Below are 22942 nucleotides of genomic sequence, written 5' to 3'. Positions count from 1 at the left end.
AGCCAAAAAAGATTTTATGAGCAGGATAAAACAAATGGAGAGTTTTTGTGTGTGCGAGAGAGAGGTCATATGAGAGATAGTGTGAGGTAGACCGAAAGCAAAAGAGATCATCTCAGGGTGAGAATGATTTTATTGAATAAAAGAATTTGATAGAGCGTATGTATGTAAGAGAGAGGGAGAGATGGATATAGATTGGGAAACAGTGATTTTTCAGAGTAAAAGAGGGAGAGATTGTGTTTGTGAGAGAGATTTTTGAAGTTGAGAGACTGTGTGTAGGACAGAAAAAGATTGACTAGGGATACCCATTAACAGGTTACAGGTTAAACATCATTCACTTTATAAGGGCACTCTTACGAGTTAGTCCAGTGACTGTCAGTCTATTACTACTTCATTACCTACTGTTGATTCTACTGTATTGCCAGCTGCGAAGACAGGCCTCATTCGGCTGGCAGCATATTGGAACTGGAACAGGGTGACTATAATAACACTGCAGCAACTCCAAGCTTGTCCTGTTACACTGAGCGAGCTTCAGTGAAAATAAATAATTGTCGTCCTCACTGGCACGGCTTTATTAAACCTCGGCACTATCAGACTCATGACCACCCTGCAACTGTGTTTCCTGCCAAGGTGATTTTGGATAAGGAGCGATCAGAAGAGCAAAGAGCCTGTAAACAGTGTTAGGCTGCTATCTGATAATGCACTGCTGAGCAAAGAACTACAGTGTGAGTTGGGGTCAACTGGGATATTCAATAAGAGTGTAATTTAAGAAGTTCAGAGAATGCTATGAATGATCAGTAAAACCTGGATGCTACCTAAAAACTAAAATTAAGTTTTAGATGTTTATTGGCCCAAGATACCTAGAAGCTGTATTACGGGATCAATGAATGAAGGCCATTTAATTTTGCCCCTCACTTGCCTGGGAATTATATTTTTCCTTACATGTAAAACCTAAAGAGCTGCTCTGTTAAAACATTTTGAAGAAACCTCCATTTAATGGGGTGGGGGGGGAGGTGGCGGCGGGTGGCAGGGTTAGTCCAGTTTCTATGAACTGACAGATGCAAAAGTAAAGAAAGGATGTCAGATGCAAGAGCCAAAATAGAGTAACAAAACCTGGGAAATTACTAATGGTCACATGGCTTTTTCTGATCTCTTATGGAGCATGTGTTCGATGTCAAGTGTAGTGAGCGAGGGAAAGTAGGTGACCCTGTGGCAGTGAGCATCCCTTTGATCCTCAGAAGACAGCTCAAAATGGTAGTGCTTCTCATCCAGGCTAGTGGTTTATATAGGTGCTCTTGAATGACAGGACAGCAATTTCACTTACATGAAGGAGTGAGGGTCACAGCCACTTCCAGGTTACCCAAACAAGTGTTTGATCTTGAAAAGCTGAATGCTGATGAATGTTGAATTTTACCCATCCTTTTTTGCCGGTGTAAATTTTATGGAGATGGACACCTCGCATCAGGTTTATTAGACAGAATCCAATCTGTACCAACATGTATTTTCTTTGCAACACGCCACTGCTTTTAAAGATTTTTACTTGATTTCCTATGATGTGAAATGGTTAATGGGTTGATAACATCGACTGCTTCGGTTTGTCGGAGGACGGACCTATTTTGAGTTCATTCTGCAATCGTGGACTACAAGGTCACGTCAGGAGCTCTGGAAAATGAAAGCAGGATGGAGAGTGGCGGGGAAGATAAACACGGGAGTGAGAATGAGAGAGGGAGAAGAAAGACAGAATGGGGACAAGCCAAGGAAAAAGATAGAGCAGCTGGATGGATTTGGATTAAGTGCCATTCAGCAGTATCAATAAGAGGGATTTGGGACACGTATAATAGCATTACAAATTGGTTCCAATAACAGCCTGCAGGGTCCATAAAGCTCAGAATGCAAACTCCATCCATGCAGTATAGCAAAGGCTGCACAACAGAGTCTGTGTCATCTGAATTGAATCAGCACACCAAAAAATATGCAGCCCACAGGGACAAGTAATTAACAACACACAATTAAACTGCATTTAGCAGTGCTCCCTTTAAATATATTATAAGTATTGACTAATTAAAGTTTTATACAAACAGCACCAGATTCTTTTTCTCTACAGTATTAAGGCACCTTTTAAAAACAGTTAAATAATGGGCAGAACATCATTAATCATAAGCGACATTAATCTGAAGAAGTAAATAATTCGGGCTTCGTAAAGGATTTCAATTATCAACAATCAGTTCATATTACGTAAAATCAATCCTGCCTTGCAGACTCAGCTTAGGCTTCAGCCACCTTTCATTTCCTCAAAAGCAGTCATTAATTAAATGCAAATAGTCACAGGACAAGGATCCAAAACTTGTATTATATCAAATCAACAGAGTAAAACAGGGAGGAATGTGTGCCTATTGAGAAGGAAGTAAAGGGGAGGTATATAGTGCTTCTAATGTAAAAGATGTCCCAAGGTGCTTCAGAGATAAGCCTAAGGAAAGTAGATGCCAAGAAATGAAGGGAGGTCAGGAGAGGTGACCAAAGGTTTAATCACAGAGTTGAATTTTGAGGAGAATTTTAAAGTAGGAAAGGTGGAGAGGCAGAGAGGTTCAGGAAGGGAATTCCAGAGTGCGGTACCCAGGCAGCTAAAGGCTCTGACACCAATTGGGCCCAGAAATTCGGGTCTCCATGGATGAGTACGCACGGGGTACTCACCCGTAAGCCCAATGGAGGTGCCGGTTTCCTGCATGCACTGCGCATGCGCAGGAAACCGGCACTTACGTTCCCCTAAACGAAAGGGTTCAGAAGTCGAACGCATGCGCAGGAGAGGCTGCACGTGTGCATCGAACTTGCGTTTTTTTTACAGGTTTTCCCGGGAGGGTAAGTCTCCAGAAGTTACACATTTAAAAAGCAGATGTAAGGCCTGCTTTTTACAAGGTAAGTGGTGAATTAATTAAAATTAAAACATTTTTTCCACAGGTTTATTATTTTTAAATACTTTAAAGAAAGGTAAGTTTATTTTTAGCCCCATTAGAAAATAAAATTATTTTTTCAAAAATTTAATTTTTTTTTAAAAATAGTTATTTCATGTAATTTATAATTTATTTAAAAAATGTGATGTTTTAAAAAAAATTATTTGAAGATTTAGTGATGTTTTAGGGCCCGTAGTATTTATAAGTTTCCTGTCAAACTTATGAATGGGCATTCCCTGCTCCGATTGGCTCCCCATGGCCCACGTGATCCCAGGGGATGCATCGAACTAACTGCGCCCCTGGGATACGCAAGCACTGTGCGCCGGCAGTTGGAGCAGGCCCAGGATCGGAATCCCACGCGGGCCCACAGCTCAACGGCCGGTGCGCAAGGTAAGTGCAGGTCGGGGGCTTGGACCCGCGGGAAGCCCCCGACCCGAATTTCTGGGCCACTGTTGGGATGAAAGGAGAGGTGGATGCACAAAAGACAAGAGTCAAAGGAACTTGAGGGCCAATTTTAATCCTGCCAACCCAGCGGAAACTGGGTGGGCAGGCAATTAAACTGACCTGCGTGACCTACCCACACTGATTGCACTGCCTTCCCACAGACTGCAATCGTAATTTGCTTTTCTGAACAGGTGAGAGGGACATCCGCCGGTAGGCAGCATGGTTCCTACTTTAAATATACAGACTCGGCTCTGATGAAGTCATTGGGGCCAGACTACAATTTTAACCGGAGGCCTGCGCGGGGAAGCCATTGTGGCTTCTCCGTCTGGCAAACCTGGCGGCAAGAGGAGCAGAAGCAGCCCGGACAGGTCATTAAAAAAAAAAAATGTTTTAGTTTCCTCGTGGGCCAGGAGGAGTGGGAGTGCTCCTCCGGGCCCCACAATGAAATCTTGGGCTCCCCCCCAACCCCGGGCTTCCCTTCCCCTCCCGCGAGACCCTCCCGATTCCATCCCCAATGGCGGCCTCCTGTCAGCCGACATGCTGCTCCCGCTCCCGCTCCCACCCGTTGACCAGCTATTGCTTCCCGCTGGGTTTGAGCAGGAGACTGGCAGATGCAGCCCGGAAATTAAAGTATGTGGCTGTAAAATGGTGCGGTAACAGCCAGTGGAAATTAGTGTGGGACAGGATTAATTCTGCACAGTTTTTCACAAGTTGATATTTATGGAGGGTAAAGGTAAAGACGCCAACAAGGAAAGCATTGGGGTAGTAAGTACGGAGGTGACAAAAGGCACGTATCAGCTGCAGAAGGGCGGAGAATGGAAATCAGGCAAGCACTGTTAGGGAGGTGGGGGTAAGCGGTATTTGTGGTGGAGAGGATATGGGCACGGAAACTAAGCTCAGGGTCAAACAGAATGTTACGATTGCAAACGGTCTGAGACAGTGGCTGGGGAGGGAGAAGAAATCAGAGTTTGCAGCAGAGGCCAAAGATGATGGCATCGGTCTTCCCAATATTGAGCTGGAAGAAGTTGTGACTCATCTAAGACTGGAGCAGTCTGACAACACAGAGGCAGTCAAAGAGTCAAGGGAGGTGTAGAGATGTGGAACTGGGTATCATCAGTGTACATGTGGAAGCTGCAGATGATGTCATCAATGGGCATCATACAGATGAGGAAGATGCCTGGGCGAAGGATAGATTCTTGGGGAACTCCTGTGGTGACAATGGGTAGGGAAAGGAAGCTACTGCTGGAGAAGTACTGGCTCTATTTGGATAGGTAGGAAGGGAACCATGCGAGGGCAGTCCCACAAAGCTGGATGACAAATGAGCACAATGTAGTCAGCCACATCAAAAGTTGCAGAGAGGTCAAGGAGGACTAGAAGCAATAAAACACCATGGTCATAGTCACAGAGGATGAGCTGAAATTAAGAACTCACTCATCTGGTTTATTTTCACCAAAAAAGGCTTTCTTTCTGTTATTTCTTCTACCCCTTCTATATTTTCATCCCACCTTCAACAGAACCATTTGTTTACAAAAAACAAGGTCTGGTCTATTTTGATTTTACTCTGCCATGATTCTTCAATTTCCTTCTGGCCCTCATCACAAGAACATAGGGGGGAAGATTTTCCACTGGTGCCACTGGGCAAAAACAGGGCAGTAGTACCCCTAAGATGGCGGGGAAAAGCTTATCGTCCCGATCCACTCAATCTAACCAATGCTAACTTTGGAAGGGCCTGCTGAGTCAGGCGGTAGACCTTTTTAATATGCAAATCAGGGTCCCATGACACATGCACTACGCGAGGGCCACACAGGCTCAGCTGTTGGTCCAGCCAAATAGGAGCCCAGAAGGTAACTTTTAATTTATTATTGTGGGCAAAGAAACTACGGGGGGCGGGGGGTGGGCACTGTTACACCGAGTTCTTCCCCTTCCAAGAATGGTCCTCCCCCCGGACTTACCTTCCACCTGGCCACAGAGGCCAGCAGGGGCCGCCTGGTATCGCGGTGGCCCACAGCCAAAGGCTGCCCCAAGGTGCTCGTTTCCCACCTGCAACTAGCCGGCCCTGTACCAATGAGGCTTAGCCTTCAAAATGGACCGTACTTACTGTTGGGACAATCAGGCAGCTGCCCAAAACCCACCCACAGTCAAAATCTACCCCTGAATGTTTTGCGAATGGGAAAAGCTAATTTGGCCCAATAAGTCCATTCCGTTTTGGTTAATTTTGCTTCCTCAATTACAAGCTTGGTTACCTCGCGCCTTCCAGCAGCAATCTCACTGCTCAACCCTTCCCTCCAACTGTGATCTTAATCCCTATGGCCCAACTTGCATCAAAATAGCTGTCTTCATTTTCAAAATGTCATTGTTTTACAAAGCCTTGAATTGCAAAATTGTGGCTCTATTATTGCTCTTATCATAGTATCAGAGGCCACGTTGACGGGCTAGCATATGTCTGCTGCTCACTGGAAGAGTATGGTCTGTATTATCAGAGCCCACAATTTCAGCAAGTGAAGAACCATCAGATTGAAGGTAAAAGCTTTCATTTTTATGGAATGTAAGTAGTTGTAAAATTATCTCAGTATATTCCTCACAGTGAGAGTTTGTGCAGAAACTCTTCATTACTTTTCAGCAGGCTGAACTGTTTCATTTAAATTACAACTTTTAATTCGGGATCTTCACTGAACCGCAACTGTGATGGCTCATGTAATTAGAAGTCAATCCTCAAAGAAATCACTGTACATTCTGGATTTTAAAAAGCCCTTTTTTCTTGTTAGCTTTCTGAAGGACTACTTACTTTTGTAAAATTCATGACCTTCAGGATCCATATGGTCAGAGCGAGATTCACCAGCAGCAGAATCATCAAGAGGAGGACAAAAAAATAAAGGCACCGCTTTCGCCAGCCATAAATCCCGACTTTGTAGACATATTGGTTTTCTGAGGTCTGGATGTTGTCTCGTTGAGTCAAGTACTGTTCCTGTGTCATCTGTATAATAAAAAAGATCATTAACTGAAAGGTAATGAGATGTTTCTCATGGCTCCAACACCTTTTAACCCAAAATTGATGGACAACTTAAGACTTTCCCTGGTGATGACATTTTTTGTACTTTCTCAATCATGGTGGCAATTTTAACCTAACTCCTCCGTTGGTAAACTGATGAGACCGGGTGCAACGTTGGTTTTACACACCGCTCACAGAGAGTAATACTGAGCAGGATATAAAACCAGCGTTCCACCACATCACAGGGGATTCCCGCCTGGCGAGTTAAGTTGAAATTACACCCCCCCACCCCCACATGTTTCAGGTTAAGGGGTGATCTAATCAAGGTATTTAAAATGTTAAAGGGACTCGCTTAGGTGGATTTTGGGGGGAGTCCAGAACAAGAGGGTACAATCTTAAAATTAGAGCTAGGTCATTAGGAGTGAAGTCAGGAAGCACTTTTCCACACAAAGGGTGGTGTTAACGTGGAACTCTTTCTCCAAAAAACCTGTGGATGCTGGGTCAATTGAAATTTTCAAGACTGAGATCCCTAGATTTTTGTTAGATAAAGGTGTCAAAGGTTATGGAACAAAGACGGGTAAATGAAGTTGAGGTACATATCAGCCATGAACTAAGTGAATGGCGGAATGGATTTGAGGGGCTGAATGGCCTTCACAGAATCACAGAATCACAGAAACCCCACAGTGCAGATAGAGGCCATTTCGGCCCATCGAGCCTGCACCGACACATATCCCACCCGATCCCCGTAACCCCTACACCAACACATATCCCACCCTATCCCCGTAACCCCACGTATTTAATCCCCCTAACACTAAGGTCAATTTATCATAGCCAATCAACCTAACCCGCACATCTTTGGACTGTGGGAGGAAACCGGAGCACCCGGAGGAAACCCACGCAAACACGGGGAGAATGTGCAAACTCCACACAGACAGTCACCCGAGGCCGGATTCGAACCTGGGTCCCTGGCGCTGTGAGGCAACAGTGCTAACCACTTATGCCACCATTCTCCTGTTCTTATTTCTTTCTCGTGGCCTCACAAAAGCAAAACACCAAAAGAAGTGTAGATACTGAAAATGTAATAATATTTTATTAAATAGCAAAAAAATGAGTTTCTCTCACTAACCCAAATGACAATTCTACTATGAGACTCATGGATAGAAAAATGCTGTTTTTTCATGTCACTACAAAGATCAGCCTGAAGACATTCACACACTCTGAAACTGGCTTTCTGAAACAATGGCAATTTTTTTTGTTACATTTCCAGAATCTCATCCTTAATAACTCTCTTCCATTGGTTATACATCCCTTTATAACCACTATCTCTGTGATCTTCAGAATACACATAAATCCTATTGAAACTACAAAAAAGCCAGAACTCAACCTTATGACACACTCAGTTGTCTTAGGCTAACTCTCCATTCAAATAGCACAATTCAGCAAATGTAATCAACTTTACAGTAAACAAACAAGGCTGCATATAGTGACACCATTATTCCTGGCCAGAATGGAGACAATTGGTTAATTACCCCTGTCAATCATGCCTGGAGATCTTTCTTTATTCATTGGATGTGGGCATTGCTGGCAAGGCCAGTATTTATTGCCCATCCTTAATTGCCCTTGGTGAGCCACCTTCTTAAACCGCGGCAGTCCGTGTGGTGAAGGTCTTTTTCGTAGCGGTTTGGTACAACTGAGTGGCTTGCATTTCAGAGGGCAGGTAAGGGTCAACCACATTGCTATGGGTCTGGGGTCACATATAGGCCAGACCAGGTAAGGACAGCAGATTTCCTTCTCTAAAGGACATTAGTGAACCTAATGCGTTTTTACGACAATCCAGTAGTTTCATGGTCACCTTTACTGATACAATCTTTTTATTCTGTATATATTTAATTATTTGCATTTATATTCCACAGCTGCTGTGGGGAGATTTGAACTAATGTCTCCAGATCATTAGTCCAGGCCTCTGGATTACTAGTCCAGTAACATAACCAGTGAGTGTGAGTCAGCAGAGAGTGCTATGAGTTTGGGTAAGTGTGAGAGTTTTTTCATTGTTATTTCTCTTTAAATCATTCTTGATAAGATTACTTAAGCAGTTTAAGTAAAGGGGAAAAGTTAAATATTTGGGATTCTGTTGGTTTAAGAAGAGTAAAACAAAGTTACACTGCAGTAGGAGTAAATTGGCACAGCAGGCAGTGGAAACCAGTTTTCTAACCAATCAGCAGGGGTGACTCATTTGGCTGTAAAGAAACATACAATATAAAAAGATCAGTGCTTGTGCGAGCAAGCACTGAGTGCGAGTCAGCAGAGAGTGCTGTGAGTTTGGGTAAGTGTGAGATAGGGTAAGTGGGGTGTTAGGTGTTCTTTTCAAACTTTAATTCTGTGGGTTGTAGTTAATAAGGCCTTTCTGGTGCAGAGTGACTGTTGGTAAACCATTTAACTGGTGTAATTAGAGGGATTGATTTAATTTAAATCCAATTAATTAAAGGGGATACTAGCATCTAAAATCGGGCAGAGGGTGTCCATAACTAACAATAAAAAATTTAATTAATTACATAGAATGGAGCAGGTGATGTGTTACTGTTGCGAGATGTGGGAGCCGGTGGACCCCATTGAGGCTCACGGTGATTACGTCTGTGACAAGTGTCTGCTGCTACAGGAACTCCAGCTCCGTGTTGATGAGCTGGAGTCTGAGCTTCAGACACTGCGACACATCAGGGAGGGGGAGAAGTACCTGGACTCTGTGTATCAGGAGGTGGTCACACCTATGAAGTTAATTAATTCAGATGTAGCCCATGGTCAGGGACAGGACAGTGTGACTACGAGTGAGGCAGGTACGGGGATCCAGGAGGTAGAGTTGGAGGAGCCGCAGCCCTTGCTCTTGTCCAACAGGTTCGAGGTTCTTACTCCCTGTGGGGACGGGAGCAGGGACTGCAGGGAGGATGAGCAACCTTGCCACAGCACCGTGGAATGGGGGGCCATTCAAGAGGGGGGAGTAAATAGAAATGTTGTAGTGGTAGGGGATAGCATTATTAGGGGGATAGATAGAGTTCTCTGCAGCCGAGAGCGAGAGTCCCGAAGGTTGTGTTGCCTACCCGGTGCCAGGGTTAAGGACATCTCCTCTGGGCTGGAAAGAAACTTGCAGTGGGAGGGGGTGGATCCAGTTGTCGTGGTCCATGTTGGTACAAACGACGTAGATAGGACTAGGAAGCCGGTTCTGTTAAAGGAGTATGAGCAGCTAGGGGTCAAATTAAAAAACAGAACCTCAAGGGTAATAATCGATTATTACCTGAGCCATGAGCGAATTTGGCTGGGACAAATAAAATTAGAGAGTTAAATGCGTGGCTCAAAGACTGGTGTGGGAGAAATGGGTTTTGCTTCCTGGGACACTGGCACCAGTACTGGGGCAGGAGGGAGCTGTTCCGTTGGGACGGGCTTCACTTGGCCAGTGCTGGGACTAGAGTCCTGGTGGATCATATAACTAGGGCTGTAGAGAGGGCTTTAAACTAACTAGTGGGGGGGGAGGTTCCTAGAGAGCAAATAATAAAAATGACAACAGAGAAGGTCATAGACTTAGGTAGCAGTGGGGAAATTAAAAACCAGAGCGTGTCAGGAAGGGGCAGAAGGTATGGAGTAAAACGTAAAGTAATAAAAAGGGCAAAAGCAGGAACTAAGTGTCACAAAACATATTTGAAAGTTCTCTATCTGAATGCACGTAGCATTCGTAACAAAATAGACGAGTTAATGGCACAAATAACTACATATGGGTATGATCTTGTGGCCATTACAGAAACATGGCTGCAGGGTGACAATGCCTGGGAATTAAACATACCAGGTTATTTAACGATCAGGAAGGACAGGCAGGAAGGAAGGGGAGGTGGGGTGGCTATGTTAATAAAGGAAGGAATCACTGTAATACAGAGAAATGATATTGGGTCAAAAGATCAGGATAATGAAACAGTTTGGGTGGAGGTAAGGAATAATAAGGGGAAAAAACATTAGTGGGCGTAGCCTATAGGCCTCCGAACAGTTGCAACTCTGTCGGATGGAGTATCAATCAGGAAATAGTTGAGGCTTGTAATAAGGGAACATCTATAATTATGGGGGATTTTAACTATCATATTAATTGGACAAATCAAATTGGGCAGGGCTGCCTTGAGGATGAGTTCATTGAGTGTATTAGGGATGGGTTTCTTGAGCAGTATGTAACTGAATCGACCAGGGGGCAAGCAACCTTAGATCTGGTCCTGTGTAATGAGACAGGATTAATTTAAAATGTTCTAGTAAAGGGTCCCCTTGGAATGAGTGACCATAACATGGTTGAATTCCATATTCAATCAGAGGGTGAGAAGGTTGGATCTCAAACAAGCGTGCTAAGCTTGAATAAAGGAGACTATGAAGGTATGAGAGCGGAATTGAATAGAGTGGATTGGGAAAATAGATTAAAGGGTAAGACGATACATGATCAGTGGTGTACATTTAAGGAGTTATTTTACAACTTCCAAAAAATATATATTCCACTGAGAAAAAAAGGGTGTAAAAGAAAAGACAGCCATCCGTGGCTAAGTAAAGAAATTAAGGATAGTATTCAACTAAAAACAAGGGCATATAAGGTAGCCAAATCTAGTGGGAGGATAGAGGATTGGGAAAACTTTAAAAGACAGCAAAAAATAACAAAAAGATTGATTAAGAAAGGGAAGATAGATTATGAAAGTAAATTAGCAAAAAATATAAAAACAGATAGTAAGAGTTTTTATAGTTATATAAAAAGAAAAAGGGTGGCTAAAGTAAATGTTGGTCCCTTAGAGGATGAGACCGGGAAATTAATGGTGGGAAATATGGAGATGGCAAAAACACTGAATGAATATTTTGTATCAGTCTTTACAGTAGAGGACACTAAGAATATCCCAACACTGGACAAACAGGGGGCTATAGGGGGGGAGGAGCTAAACACGATCAAACTCACTAAGGAAGTGGTACTCGGTAAAATAATGGGACTCAAGGCGGATAAATCACCTGGACCTGATGGCTTACATCCTAGGGTCTTGAGGGAAGTGGCGGTAGGGATTGTGGATGCATTGGTAATAATTTTCCAAAACTCCCTGGACTCAGCAAAGGTCCCGGCAGACTGGAAAACTGCTAATGTAACACCCTTATTTAAAAAGGGCAGTAGACAGAAGGCTGGAAACTATAGACCGGTTAGCCTAACATCTGTGGTAGGTAAAATTTTGGAGTCCATTATTAAGGAGACAGTAACAGGACATTTGGATAAACATAATTTTATAGGACAAAGTCAGCATGGTTTTATGAAGGGGAAGTCATGTTTGACAAATTTGCTGGAGTTCTTTGAGGAAGTAACATATAGGGTGGATAAAGGGGAACCAGTGGACGTAGTGTATTTAGACTTCCAAAAGGCATTTGACAAGGTGCCACACAAAAGATTATTGCTTAAGATAAAAAAATCACGGGATTGGGGGTAATATTCTGGCATGGATAGAGGATTGGCTATCTAACAGAAGGCAGAGAGTTGGGATAAATGGTTCATTCTCAGACTGGCAATCAGTAACTAGTGGTGTTCCACAGGGGTCAGTGCTGGGTCCCCAACTCTTTACAATCTATATTAACGATTTGGAGGAGCGGACCGAGTGTAACATATCAAAGTTTGCAGATGATACTAAGATGAGAGGGAAAGTAGTGAGTGAGGAGGACATAAAAAACCTGCAAGGGGACATAGACAGGCTAAGTAAGTGGACAGAGATTTGGCAGATGGAATACAATACTGGAAAGTGTGAGGTTATGCACTTTGGCAGGAAAAATCGTAGAGCTAGTTATTATCTCAATGGCAAGAAACTGAAAAGTACTGAAGTACAAAGGGATCTGGGGGTCCTGGTGCACGAAACTCAAAAGGTTAGTATGCAGGTGCAGCAAGTGATTAAGAAGGCCAATGGAATGTTGGCTTTCATTGCTAGGGGGATAGAATATAATAATAGGGAGGTATTGCTTCAGTTGTACAAGGTATTGGTGAGACCGCACCTGGAATACTGCATACAGTTTTTGTGTCCATACTTAAGAAAAGACATACTTGCTCTCGAGTCAGTACAAAGAAGGTTCACTCGGTTAATCCCGGGGATGAGGGGATGGACATATGAGGAGAGGTTGAGTAGATTGGGACTCTACTCATTGGAGTTCAGAAGAATGAGAGGCGATCTTATTGAAACATATAAGATTGTGAAGAGGTTGGATCGGGTGGATGTGGGGAGGATGTTCCCGATGATGGGTGAAACTAGAACTAGGGGGCATAGTCTTAGAATAAGGGGCTGCTCTTTCAAAACTGAGATGAGGAGGAACTACTTCACTCAGAGGGTGGTAGGTCCATGGAATAGGCTGCCCCAAAAAGCTGTAGAAGCTACATCATTACATAAATTTACAACAGAAATAGACAGTTTCCTAGAAGTAAAGGGAATTAAGGGTTACGGGGAGCGGGCAGGAATTTGGACATGAGTCTAGGTTCGGATCGGTCATGGCCCTGTGGGTAGCGGAGCGGGCCCAGGGGCCGTGTAGCCTGATCCTGCTCCTATTTTGTGTGTCTAATTCTGTTAGATTCAGGAGATGGTTCTGTGATAGTAGATTGGCGGTTAGGATCAGATCAGCCATGATCTTATTGAATGGCGGAGCAGGCTCGAGGGGCCGATTGGCCTACTCCTGCTCCTATTTCTTATGTTCTTATGTTCTTATACTACCGTACCACTGCTGTAAGAGAATTTGTTTGATTTTACACACATAATTTGTATGTAACTATCCTCCACACATGGCATCTTGCTGGAGAATTCAACCTACTTTAATAGGGAAATGATGCTACAGCTTCGGTCACCGGCTCTTTTTAAATAGACTCTGTAAACTGTTTGCTGTAGTGCGCTGTTTAAACAGACTCTCTTTGCTGAGTAGACTTTGTTGTAAAATAGACTGTTTATTGTAAGTCCAGCCATAAGTCCCGCCCAGCCTCCAACTAATTGGCTTACAGAGTGGTGTCACACTCTTACTGAAGAACACAATCAGCACACAGCCTCTACTTACACCTTCACACTTATAACACAGCGACCACACCAACTCCTGCTTAGGCCAAACTTCCTTTGCTAAATTCACTCAGCACAAATTTGTCTTTTTCTCAGTCAGACTCTCAGAGCTTAATATAAGTTTTGAGATATGGGTGTTGAACATAACAATAATTGCATGAGTTTTTAGTAAAGCATTTCAAGGGATAGGAATTTATAGAGTGGGGCATCACAAAATAGTTTTATGGTGCAAGAATGCAATAAATAAGAGTTTTATGGTGCAGGGGGTTTAAGGATTAAGGATTATCATTTTTTGGATGTAGACTCAAGGAATATGAACTCATGGTTTCAGGCTTCTAAAAATTCTTATGTTATATAGTGAGACTATTCTAAAAATTCAAACAGGTAATCTGGAGCACCTGTTATAACAATCACAACAGGTGACCTGGAACAGAAACATATTGTAATACTGTGCATCATTACAATCTTACATATAGCATGTATTTCCTGTCCAGAAACGTTACTTCCTGTGACACATTTCATGTAAACATTTATAATGAGGAAATGTATGTAAACATTTAGAATGGCAAAACAATGGAGTAAAACTGATGTTGAGGATCGGCCGTCCATTATAGAAACTGCCTGATTTTCAGTTCCATTGTTTTCAACAGCAGTTTCGATCCCATTCATTTACCTCCACCCAGTAATGCCTGCCCAGTTCTGCTGCATGCCAAAATCTCCCCCTCCTCCGATTACTGCCCCCCTTGCCCCCCGCCCCACTCTCGGATCGAACAATACCATGGTGCTCACAAACCTCTGATTTCAGAAATAATTCAATACGCTTAGACCCTGAGACCTTCCTGCCCAATTCACCCATATCCTAGCACGCCACTCCCAGTATTCCCATAATCTTTGTTTCCAGTGTTCCTGTACTACCCTTTCCTGTGCTTCAGACATTGGGGCTCCTTCAAAGTACTGCTAGACCTTCAGATGCCGTCCCAGTTCTGGGTCACCTTCCTAGTGCCCCCAGGGCTCCCCAATATCAATAATTCAGAGTCTCTGGTAAACACCACTGGGCATAACAACTCTATTCTTATAGAAATTTCTAGCTCACTGTGAGCAAGGCCACGAGAGATTTGGTAGTCTTTATAACAATCATAACAGGCAACCGACAGCGCCTGGATTTTTATGAGGTACTTAATTGGATGACAATGGAACATAGAGCCAGCTCACAGTGGAATTTTTTTGACTTTGGTCAATTCAGATTCATTCATTCTTTCCTTCGCTTTCTCCCTCTTTCATTCTTATCTCATCTAGATAAGAATGAATTTGGCTCTCTAGATTAATAACGGAATAGTGTATGTTTGATTAAAGCTCTTATAGAAGTCCTCGTACCAACATTGTTTCTTCAGGCAACTGCAGCAGTTATTTACTTCTTACTCATTTCCTATAATAAGCCACAGCTGTTTGTGTGACAAGTACCAAATACATTTCAACCTATTGTTACATTTATTTCCCCAAAGACAAAACACAAAAATGGGTGGATTCAACAATTAAATTATTACTCTTTAAACACTGCTATAAACATTACTTAAACTTTTACTTTTCACATAATGAAGAGCTATTTTAAAGGGATTTGGTCACAAAATAAAATTACAAAAAAAAAATTCTAAACATCTGCAAAACCTAAATAAAATAAATTGAGGGTAAAATTAAACTTCTGCAAGAGGTACTAAATGCTAAATTTTACCCCCATTATTTTTAAGGGTCAAAATGATTTTATTTACTGTCAACAAGGGCAGACGTCGATGACGAAGTCCAACACCGCCTTCAGTGTGCCAGTGCAGCCTTCGGTTGCCTGAGGAAGAGAGTATTTGAAGACCAGGACCTCAAACCCGGCACTAAGCTCATGGTCTACAGAGCAGCAGTGATACCCGCCCTGCTGTATGCTTCAGAGACATGGACCATGTACAGCAGGCACCTCAAAGCACTGAAAAGGTACCACCAACGCTGCCTCCGCAAGATCCTGCAAATCCATTGGCAGGATAGGCGCACCAACGTCAGTGTTATTGCTCAGACCAACATCCCCAGCATCGAAGCTTTGACCACGCTCGATCAGCTCCGATGGATGGGTCACATTGTCCGCATGCCCGATACGAGACTCCCAAAACAAGCGCTCTACTCAGAGCTCTGGCACGGCAAGAAAGCCCCAGGTGGGCAAAGGAAATGCTTCAAGGATACCCTCAAAGCCTCCTTGAAAAAATGTAACATCCCCATCGACACCTCGGAATCCCTGGCCCAAGACTGCACAAAATGGAGGAGAAGCATCCGGGAAGATGCTGAACGCCTCGAGTCTCTTCGCCGGGAGCAAGCGGAAGCCAAGCGCAGGCAGCGCAAGGAGCGCACGTCAACCCAAGCACCCAACCCATCCGCCCCTTCAACCACCGTCTGCCCCACCTGTGACAGAGACTGTAGGTCCCGCATTGGACTCATCGGTCATCTGAGAACTCATTTTTAATGTGGAAGCAAGTCATCCTCGGTTCCGAGGGACTGCCTAAGAAGAGAAGAAGGTTTACTAAAAACCATCCTCTGAAGGCAGATAGAAAATTCAAACTCAAGCAATCTTGATAGTGGTAGCTTCAAATAACATCAAGTTAGTGCTGAAAATATCATGAGGTTGGAGAGGAAAGAGGAATTTGGAGGGGGAGGCGCCTGGGGGACGCAGACACGGGAACATTAGAAAGGAGTTGAACGGCTATAATTAGGAAGGGTTCATCATATTGTAGGGGAACATCATGTAAGAAAATACTCAGTAAACCTTTTCTGTTTGTGGAGGAAGAAAAACCATGCGCCATTTCCATCATGGTGATCACCTGCACGAGTAACTTATGGTGCATTTCACCGTGATGAGACATGATTTACGTCATTGCAAAGAAAGAAAGTTAACCAACCACTTCTGATGAAGTTGCTGTCTGTTGTACTCACAAAGATGAGGCTGATAATTGTAGATTCAATATTCAGTCTATGCCATGTTAAATCATTCATTATGTTTAGTGGTTAAGCTGTATTGTGTCTTGTCCCTTACATCTCCAGCACAAAGTAAAGGTTAATTGGAAATCCTTACCAGGCTGCAGTGCATTTTTTAAGAACCGCTGTATGTAAACTTTTCCTTCATTTGAACCTTTTTATGTAGAAGCAACTCAGCCAAAATTAGATAAGAAAATAATTAACTCCAGTTGCAAACTCCAAATGATCTTTTCTACAGTTGCTTCTCCTCTGAGACATGATAGAAATTTTTTACAACAATGCTTTCTACAATGACAATCTTTAATACAAATTGCATCTGGCTGGAGGCTTTGCATTCATATCAGGCTTATAGTTTAATTAATATTGGCCCAGAAATTCGGGTTTCCACAGGTGAGTACGCATGGGGTACTCACCCGTAAGCCCAAAGGAAGTGCCGGTTTCGTGCATGCACTGAGCATGCGCGGGAAACTGGCACTTCCGTTACCCTGAAAGAAGGGGTTGAGAGGTGGAACGCGTGCACAGGAGGGGCAGTGCGTGCGCATCGAACTTAAGTTTTTTTTCCAGATTTTTCCGGGAGAGTAAGTCTCCAGCAGTTACACTTTAAAAAAGCAGACGCAGGGCCTGCTTTTAACATATATAAGTGGTGAATTAATTAAAATTAAAACATTTTTTCCACAGGTTTATTATTTTTAAATACTTTAAAGAAAGGTAAGTTTATTTTTAGCCCCAAGTTAGAAAATGTAATTAATTTTTTCAAAAATTTAAATTATTGTTTAAAATAGTTATTTCATGTAATTTATAGTTATTTTAAAAATGTGATTTAAAAAAAAATGTATTTGAAGTTTCAGTGATGTTTTGGGGCTTATAGTATTTATAGGTTTGACAGCTCTTCCTGTCAAACTTATGAATGAAGCATTCTCTGCTACCATTGGCTCTCCATGGCCCACGTGATCCCAGGGGATGCATCGAATGAACTGTGCCCCTGGGATATGCAAGCACTGCGCGCCGGCAGTTGGATGAGGCCCAGGATCGGAATCCCACGCGGGCCCACAGCACAACAGCCGGCGCGCTAGGTAAGTACAGGTTGGGGGCTTGCACCCGTGGGAAGCCCCTGACCCAAATTTCTGGGCCATTCTCTCTATGGATTCCTGGACAAGGGAATAAAGTGGGTTTAAATTGGGCCATGAAAAGTGGTGGTGGTGGAGGGGAGGCGGGGTGGAAGAGTCAAGTGAATTATCAAAAATAGTCATCTATGCTGCAGCAATAAAAGCAAATAGAATGTGAATGGGGGTGGGGAGGAGAAAATAATTATAAATCTAAAGTCTACTGGTGGGGCTATATGGATTAAAGACTTGGCAATATAAGCATGACCTTTCTGAGGGGGTAATTTTACTAATACTGACACATGCTATCAGCGATTGCCAAACCAAATAGAAGAATGTCCACTAGCAAACTTCCCAAAAAAGCCCACTGAAATCTTCCACGGTCCTTCATACACACCCCGTTCACCAGGGGCAATGTTGGCTCTTTTTATCATTGTGAGGCAGAATCCACCAAGCATTGGATTGTGCACCCACTAATAGGGAACATGAGCTGGGGTTAGACTGTCGTGTGACAGGTTAGTTTGCCCTACTGATGATGTGTTGTTGCAATAGTAATCCTATTCCCCACACTCCAATTCTTGGCACCAAAATCATCTTCTTAAAATAGATCAAGCAAAGAAATAAAATAAAAAAGCAACAACATTGCATGTATTAGGGAACAAAATAATTATCATTCCACTGAATTTCAAAGTTTTCAATAGCTTTTTTTCAGTCAACTGATATTAAATTATTCACACATCATGTATCTTGGTTGGAAGCAGTCCACAGATCAATTCACTTCAAATTACACAAGCATTTTTAATTTTAGTCATGCAATATTTGCTCCACTCTCTTTCCCCCCTCCCTTCCTCTTTGTTGCTTTATTTCTTGTTATCACTTTAGTCTGTCGACGCTCTCTCGTTTTTGTCTCTCCCAGCCATGATTTGCTACTCTCCCAAGACATTTGTGAATCGCCAGGGCGCCAATGTTAACCTTTGGCTCAGACTGCAAAATAATATTGATTAACAATGATCATAACCATTGAGTTGTACGTAGGACTTATTTTGCTATTTTGCGCCTTGGGGCGTTTTATTACATTAAAGGTGCTATATAAATATAAGTTGTTGTTGTTTATTTATCCTATCCGCCTTTTTAAAAAACACTGGCCAGAATCTATCAATCTCACATTTCCTTTGTAGTAAAGAAACAAATAATAATAATAATAATGATATCCATTCATGACATAATTGGAGTCTTTAATATATTGGTTAAGTTTCTAGGTGTTCAGGAATGTCCAATTTTTACCAACATTATCTTCTTTACTAGTTCGGACCAGCTAACTGGAAGAGGATGGGGATTCATACTTAAGTTGCCATGAGGGATTCTAGATCAGTGAGGCAACGTGCAGGAATTCAAGACTGTGGGATAAAAATAGCTTGGGTGTATTATTCCAATGAAGTAAACACTATGAGCCGCACAGCAAAAGAAAGGCTGGTTTCTCAGATGCGGCGATACTGGGTGGGATACTTTCTGAGTAAAATGTTTCTAAAGCTTGTAATATTGCAAACAGGGTCCCAAAAATCCACTGGTATTTCTTACAGAACATAATGGAATTAAACCCTTTCATTTCTCCCTCCCTTTACAGTCTATTAAAGGAACATTCCTTCATTAGCAAGCTACCAAGATGCTAAGATGCTAAAGCATTTTGGAAGTAAGCTGCAAATCGTTACAAATTGAAACATTTGTTGTTTGTGGGACGTACCCGTAAGCATCCGGCTACCCAACAATAGTGACTGCACTTTAGAAAGTAACAGACTGGTTGTAAAGTGCTTTGGAAAATCCTAAAATGGTAAAGCCCTATATAAAGTTCTTTCTTTCTCTTTTTTTATTTACAAAAGTGTGAGCCTCAGGCTATCCAGAGTTTAATTGTTCCTTGGCGATGGAACTTTGCAAATTGGAATGTTTCCGTCAGTTACAGACTCTAGCTCAGAGAGACACAGCTTTTTAGGATTGTTTGGCAATATCTACAGTGTGATGTCTGCACACACAGACATATCGGCATAGATTTTTAAATTGCTGCCCAGGTGTAAAACTGGCATTGGGGATTGGCCACCCATCATCGAAACCGCCTTATTTTCTTTGCCATTGAAATCAATGACAATCTGGTGGTTTCTGTAGCTATGCATTAGGAATGCTAAATCATAAAATTAACCCTTATCATGCTATAGAGCCTCATGCTCCTCTGCCAAAACTTCCCGCTGCTCTACAATGATCCTGAGAGCAAAGGTAAACATCAACTTTTTTTCTCCACTACCAACCATATCCTTAAAACTTTCTCCCCTAACACCTCCACCCTCACCTCCAATAACAAGTGCAAGGAGCTCACAGATGTCTGTCACTAGATAGATAGAAATAATTTGCATTTGTATGGTGTCTTTCATGACCTCAGGCTGTCCTAAAGTGCATTACAGTCAATTAAATACTTTTGAAATGTAGTCGTAACATAGCAAACACGGCAACCAATTTGTGCACAGCAAGTTCCCAAAAACAGCAATGAGATAATGGCCAGATAATCTGTTTTAGTGATGTTAGTTGAGGGATAAATATTGACCAGGACAGCGGGGCGAACTCCCCTGTTCTTCATCAAATACTGCCAAAGGGATCTTTTATATCCGCCTGAGATGGCAGTTTAACATCTCATCAGAAAAACGGCACCTCTGATAGTTCAGCACTCCCTCAGTACTGCACTCAGATGTCAATTCAGATTTTCTACTCAGGTCTCTGGAATGGGATTTGAACCCACAACCTTCTGACTCAGAGTGCTGTAACTGAGCCAAGGCTGACACCTTAAGATTGAGACCATCCATTCAGCTGCTTCTCAGTTTTTTCCTCTCTTTCCTCTAGCCCACCCAACCCAACCTCCACCAGGCTCCTGCCTACCTTAGCCCTGGATTCACGCCTTTCTCTAGTTTCCCTCTTATCTCTCCTCATGCCCTTTCTGAGATCATCTTGTACACAAGACCTGCTTGCTTAACTCCATTCCCATTAAACTGTTGACCACCCAACTTTCCTACCTGGTCTCATGCTAGCTGACATTGTAATAGTTCCCTCTCCTCAGGCACTGACCCCCTTTGTAACATCACCCACCTCCATCCCTACAACAGCCCATCTGCTGCTGAAACCCTCATGCATGCCTTTGTCACCATCAGACTATTCCAATGCTCTCCTCCGATCCTCCCGCATGGAACAGAAAGTCAGCCGGTGGGATTTAAATGAGGCCCTGGAGTTAAAATACCCAGGAACTTATTTCTGGTGCAGTGAGTGAGTTTCCAACTCATACCACTGCCCACCCGCCCAAAACTGGCCCAGAGTTAAAACTGGGGCCCAGGTTTTTATCAATAACAACTGCATTATCCAACATGGTAGCACTCCAAGAACCTGCTGGAGTCCTTTAAAGATCTTTACACAGAAACTTCCATTCACATTGAAAACTGCAGTGTTTAAACTCTGAAAGAATAGTGCGATTGAAAAGATTGTGTGGGAATTGCATTCCTCCCGTAGGTTAGATACAGTGGGTAAGTGTATTTGTTCATCCTCGGGAATGTCAGATATTCCTGACAATGCCATTTCAGCTCACTGTCCTTTCACCCCTGGGAATTGGGTACAAATGTTGCCAAGACAAAATGAATGGAAGCACTGCTTCTCTGAAAGTTGTGGGTTTACCTAAGTAAAAAGGAGTCTGAGTTGTCTTCAACTTTTTCTTCCTCTTTTTCTGACAATGTTCTCTCCTCACCTCCTCATAGCATTGACTCCTCGGTGGAGTCTGGTTTTATGAGTGCCAGCTGCCTTCCAGTATCTTACCCAAGTAGCCATCCTTTATATGCCTATATAATGAGTGTCAGCAGGCTATTCACGTTTAGGGGGCATCACAAACAAGACTGATCCTGTCCTCATCCAATGTCTACACACATTTATTTCCTGAAGGGGTTGCTAGATATCGATCAGGAGTGGGAATCGTGCTGAAGACTTGTGCTCCAGAATTAGCCATGCCTCTAGCCAAGCTGTTCCAGTACAGCTACAAAACTGGCATCCATCTGACAATGTGGAATTGTATGTATGTCCTGTCCACAAATCCAACCCGGCCAATTACCGCCCCATCAGTCTACTCTCAATCATCAGCAAAGTGATGGAAGGTGTCGTCGACAGTGCTATCAAGCGGCACTTACTCACCAATAACCTGCTCACTGAAGTCCAGTCTGGGTTCCGCCAAGACCACTCGGCTCCCGACCTCATTACAGCCTTGGTCCAAACATGGACAAAGGAGCTGAATTCCAGAGGTGAGGTGAGAATGACTGCCCTTGACATCAAGGCAGCATTTGACCGAATGTGGCATCAAGGAGCTCCAGTAAAACTGACGTCAATGGGAATTGGGTGGAAAACGCTCCACTGGCTGGAGTCATACCTAGCACAAAGGAAGATGGTTGTGGTGGTTGAAGGTCAATCATCACAGCCCCAGGACATCGCTGCAGGAGAACCTCAAGGCAGTGTCCTAGGCCCAACCATCTTTAGCTGCTTTATCAATGACCTTCCCTCCAACATAAGGTCAGAAATGGGGATGTTCGTTGATGACTGCACAGTGTTCAGCGCCATTCACAATTCCTCAGATAATGAAGCAGTCCATGCCCGCATGCAACAAGACCTGGATGACATTCAGGCTTGGGCTGATAAGTGGCAGGCAACATTCGCGCCACAGAAGTGCAAGGCAATGACTATCTCCAACAAGCGAGAGGCTAACCACCTCCCCTTGACATTCAATGGCATGACCTTCGCTGAAACCCCCACTATCAACATCCTGGGGGTCACCATTAACCAGAAACTTAACTGGACCAGCCAAATAAATACTGTGGCAACAAAAGCAGGTCAGAGACTAGGTATTCTGCAGCGAGTGTCTCACCTCCTGACTCCCCAAAGACTTTCCACCATCTACAAGGCACAAGTAAGGAGTGTGATGGAATACTCTCCACTTGCCTGGATGAGTGCAGCTCCAACAACACTCAAGAAGCTTGACACCATCCAGGACAAAGCAGCCCGCTTGATTGGCACCCCATCCACCACCTTAAACATTCACTCCCTCCACCACCGGCGTACCGTGGCTGCAGTGTGTACCATCTACAAGATGCACTGTAGCAACTCGCCAAGGCTTCTTTGGCAGCACCTCCCAAACCCGCGACCTCTTCCACCTAGAAGGACAAGGACAGCAGGTGCATGGGAACACCACCACCTCCAAGTTCCCCTCCAAGTCACACACCATCCTGACTTAGAAGTATATTGCCGATCCTTCATCGTTGCTGGGTCAAAATCCTGGAACTCCCTACCTAACAGCACTGTGGGAGTACCATCACCACA

General features: G+C 43.4%; 1 protein-coding gene across 2 annotated transcripts in view; it reads right to left on the bottom strand.

Annotated features, from left to right (window-relative positions):
- sgcd (sarcoglycan, delta (dystrophin-associated glycoprotein)) overlaps positions 1-22942 on the bottom strand; it is a 248398-nt gene that overhangs the window by 213295 nt on the left and 12161 nt on the right. For both annotated transcript variants that reach the window (XM_085995767.1, XM_085995766.1), the window contains exon 2: positions 6175-6363. In XM_085995767.1, coding sequence (XP_085851893.1) covers positions 6175-6363 — 189 coding nt within the window. The remainder of the gene's footprint in view (positions 1-6174; positions 6364-22942) is intronic.

The sequence above is a fragment of the Somniosus microcephalus genome, chromosome 8, assembly GCF_052327205.1.
Source record: "Somniosus microcephalus isolate GS21.2 chromosome 8, FLI_Smic_1.0, whole genome shotgun sequence".
NCBI lineage: Eukaryota > Metazoa > Chordata > Chondrichthyes > Squaliformes > Somniosidae > Somniosus > Somniosus microcephalus.
This window is presented reverse-complemented; position numbering and strand designations above follow the sequence as displayed.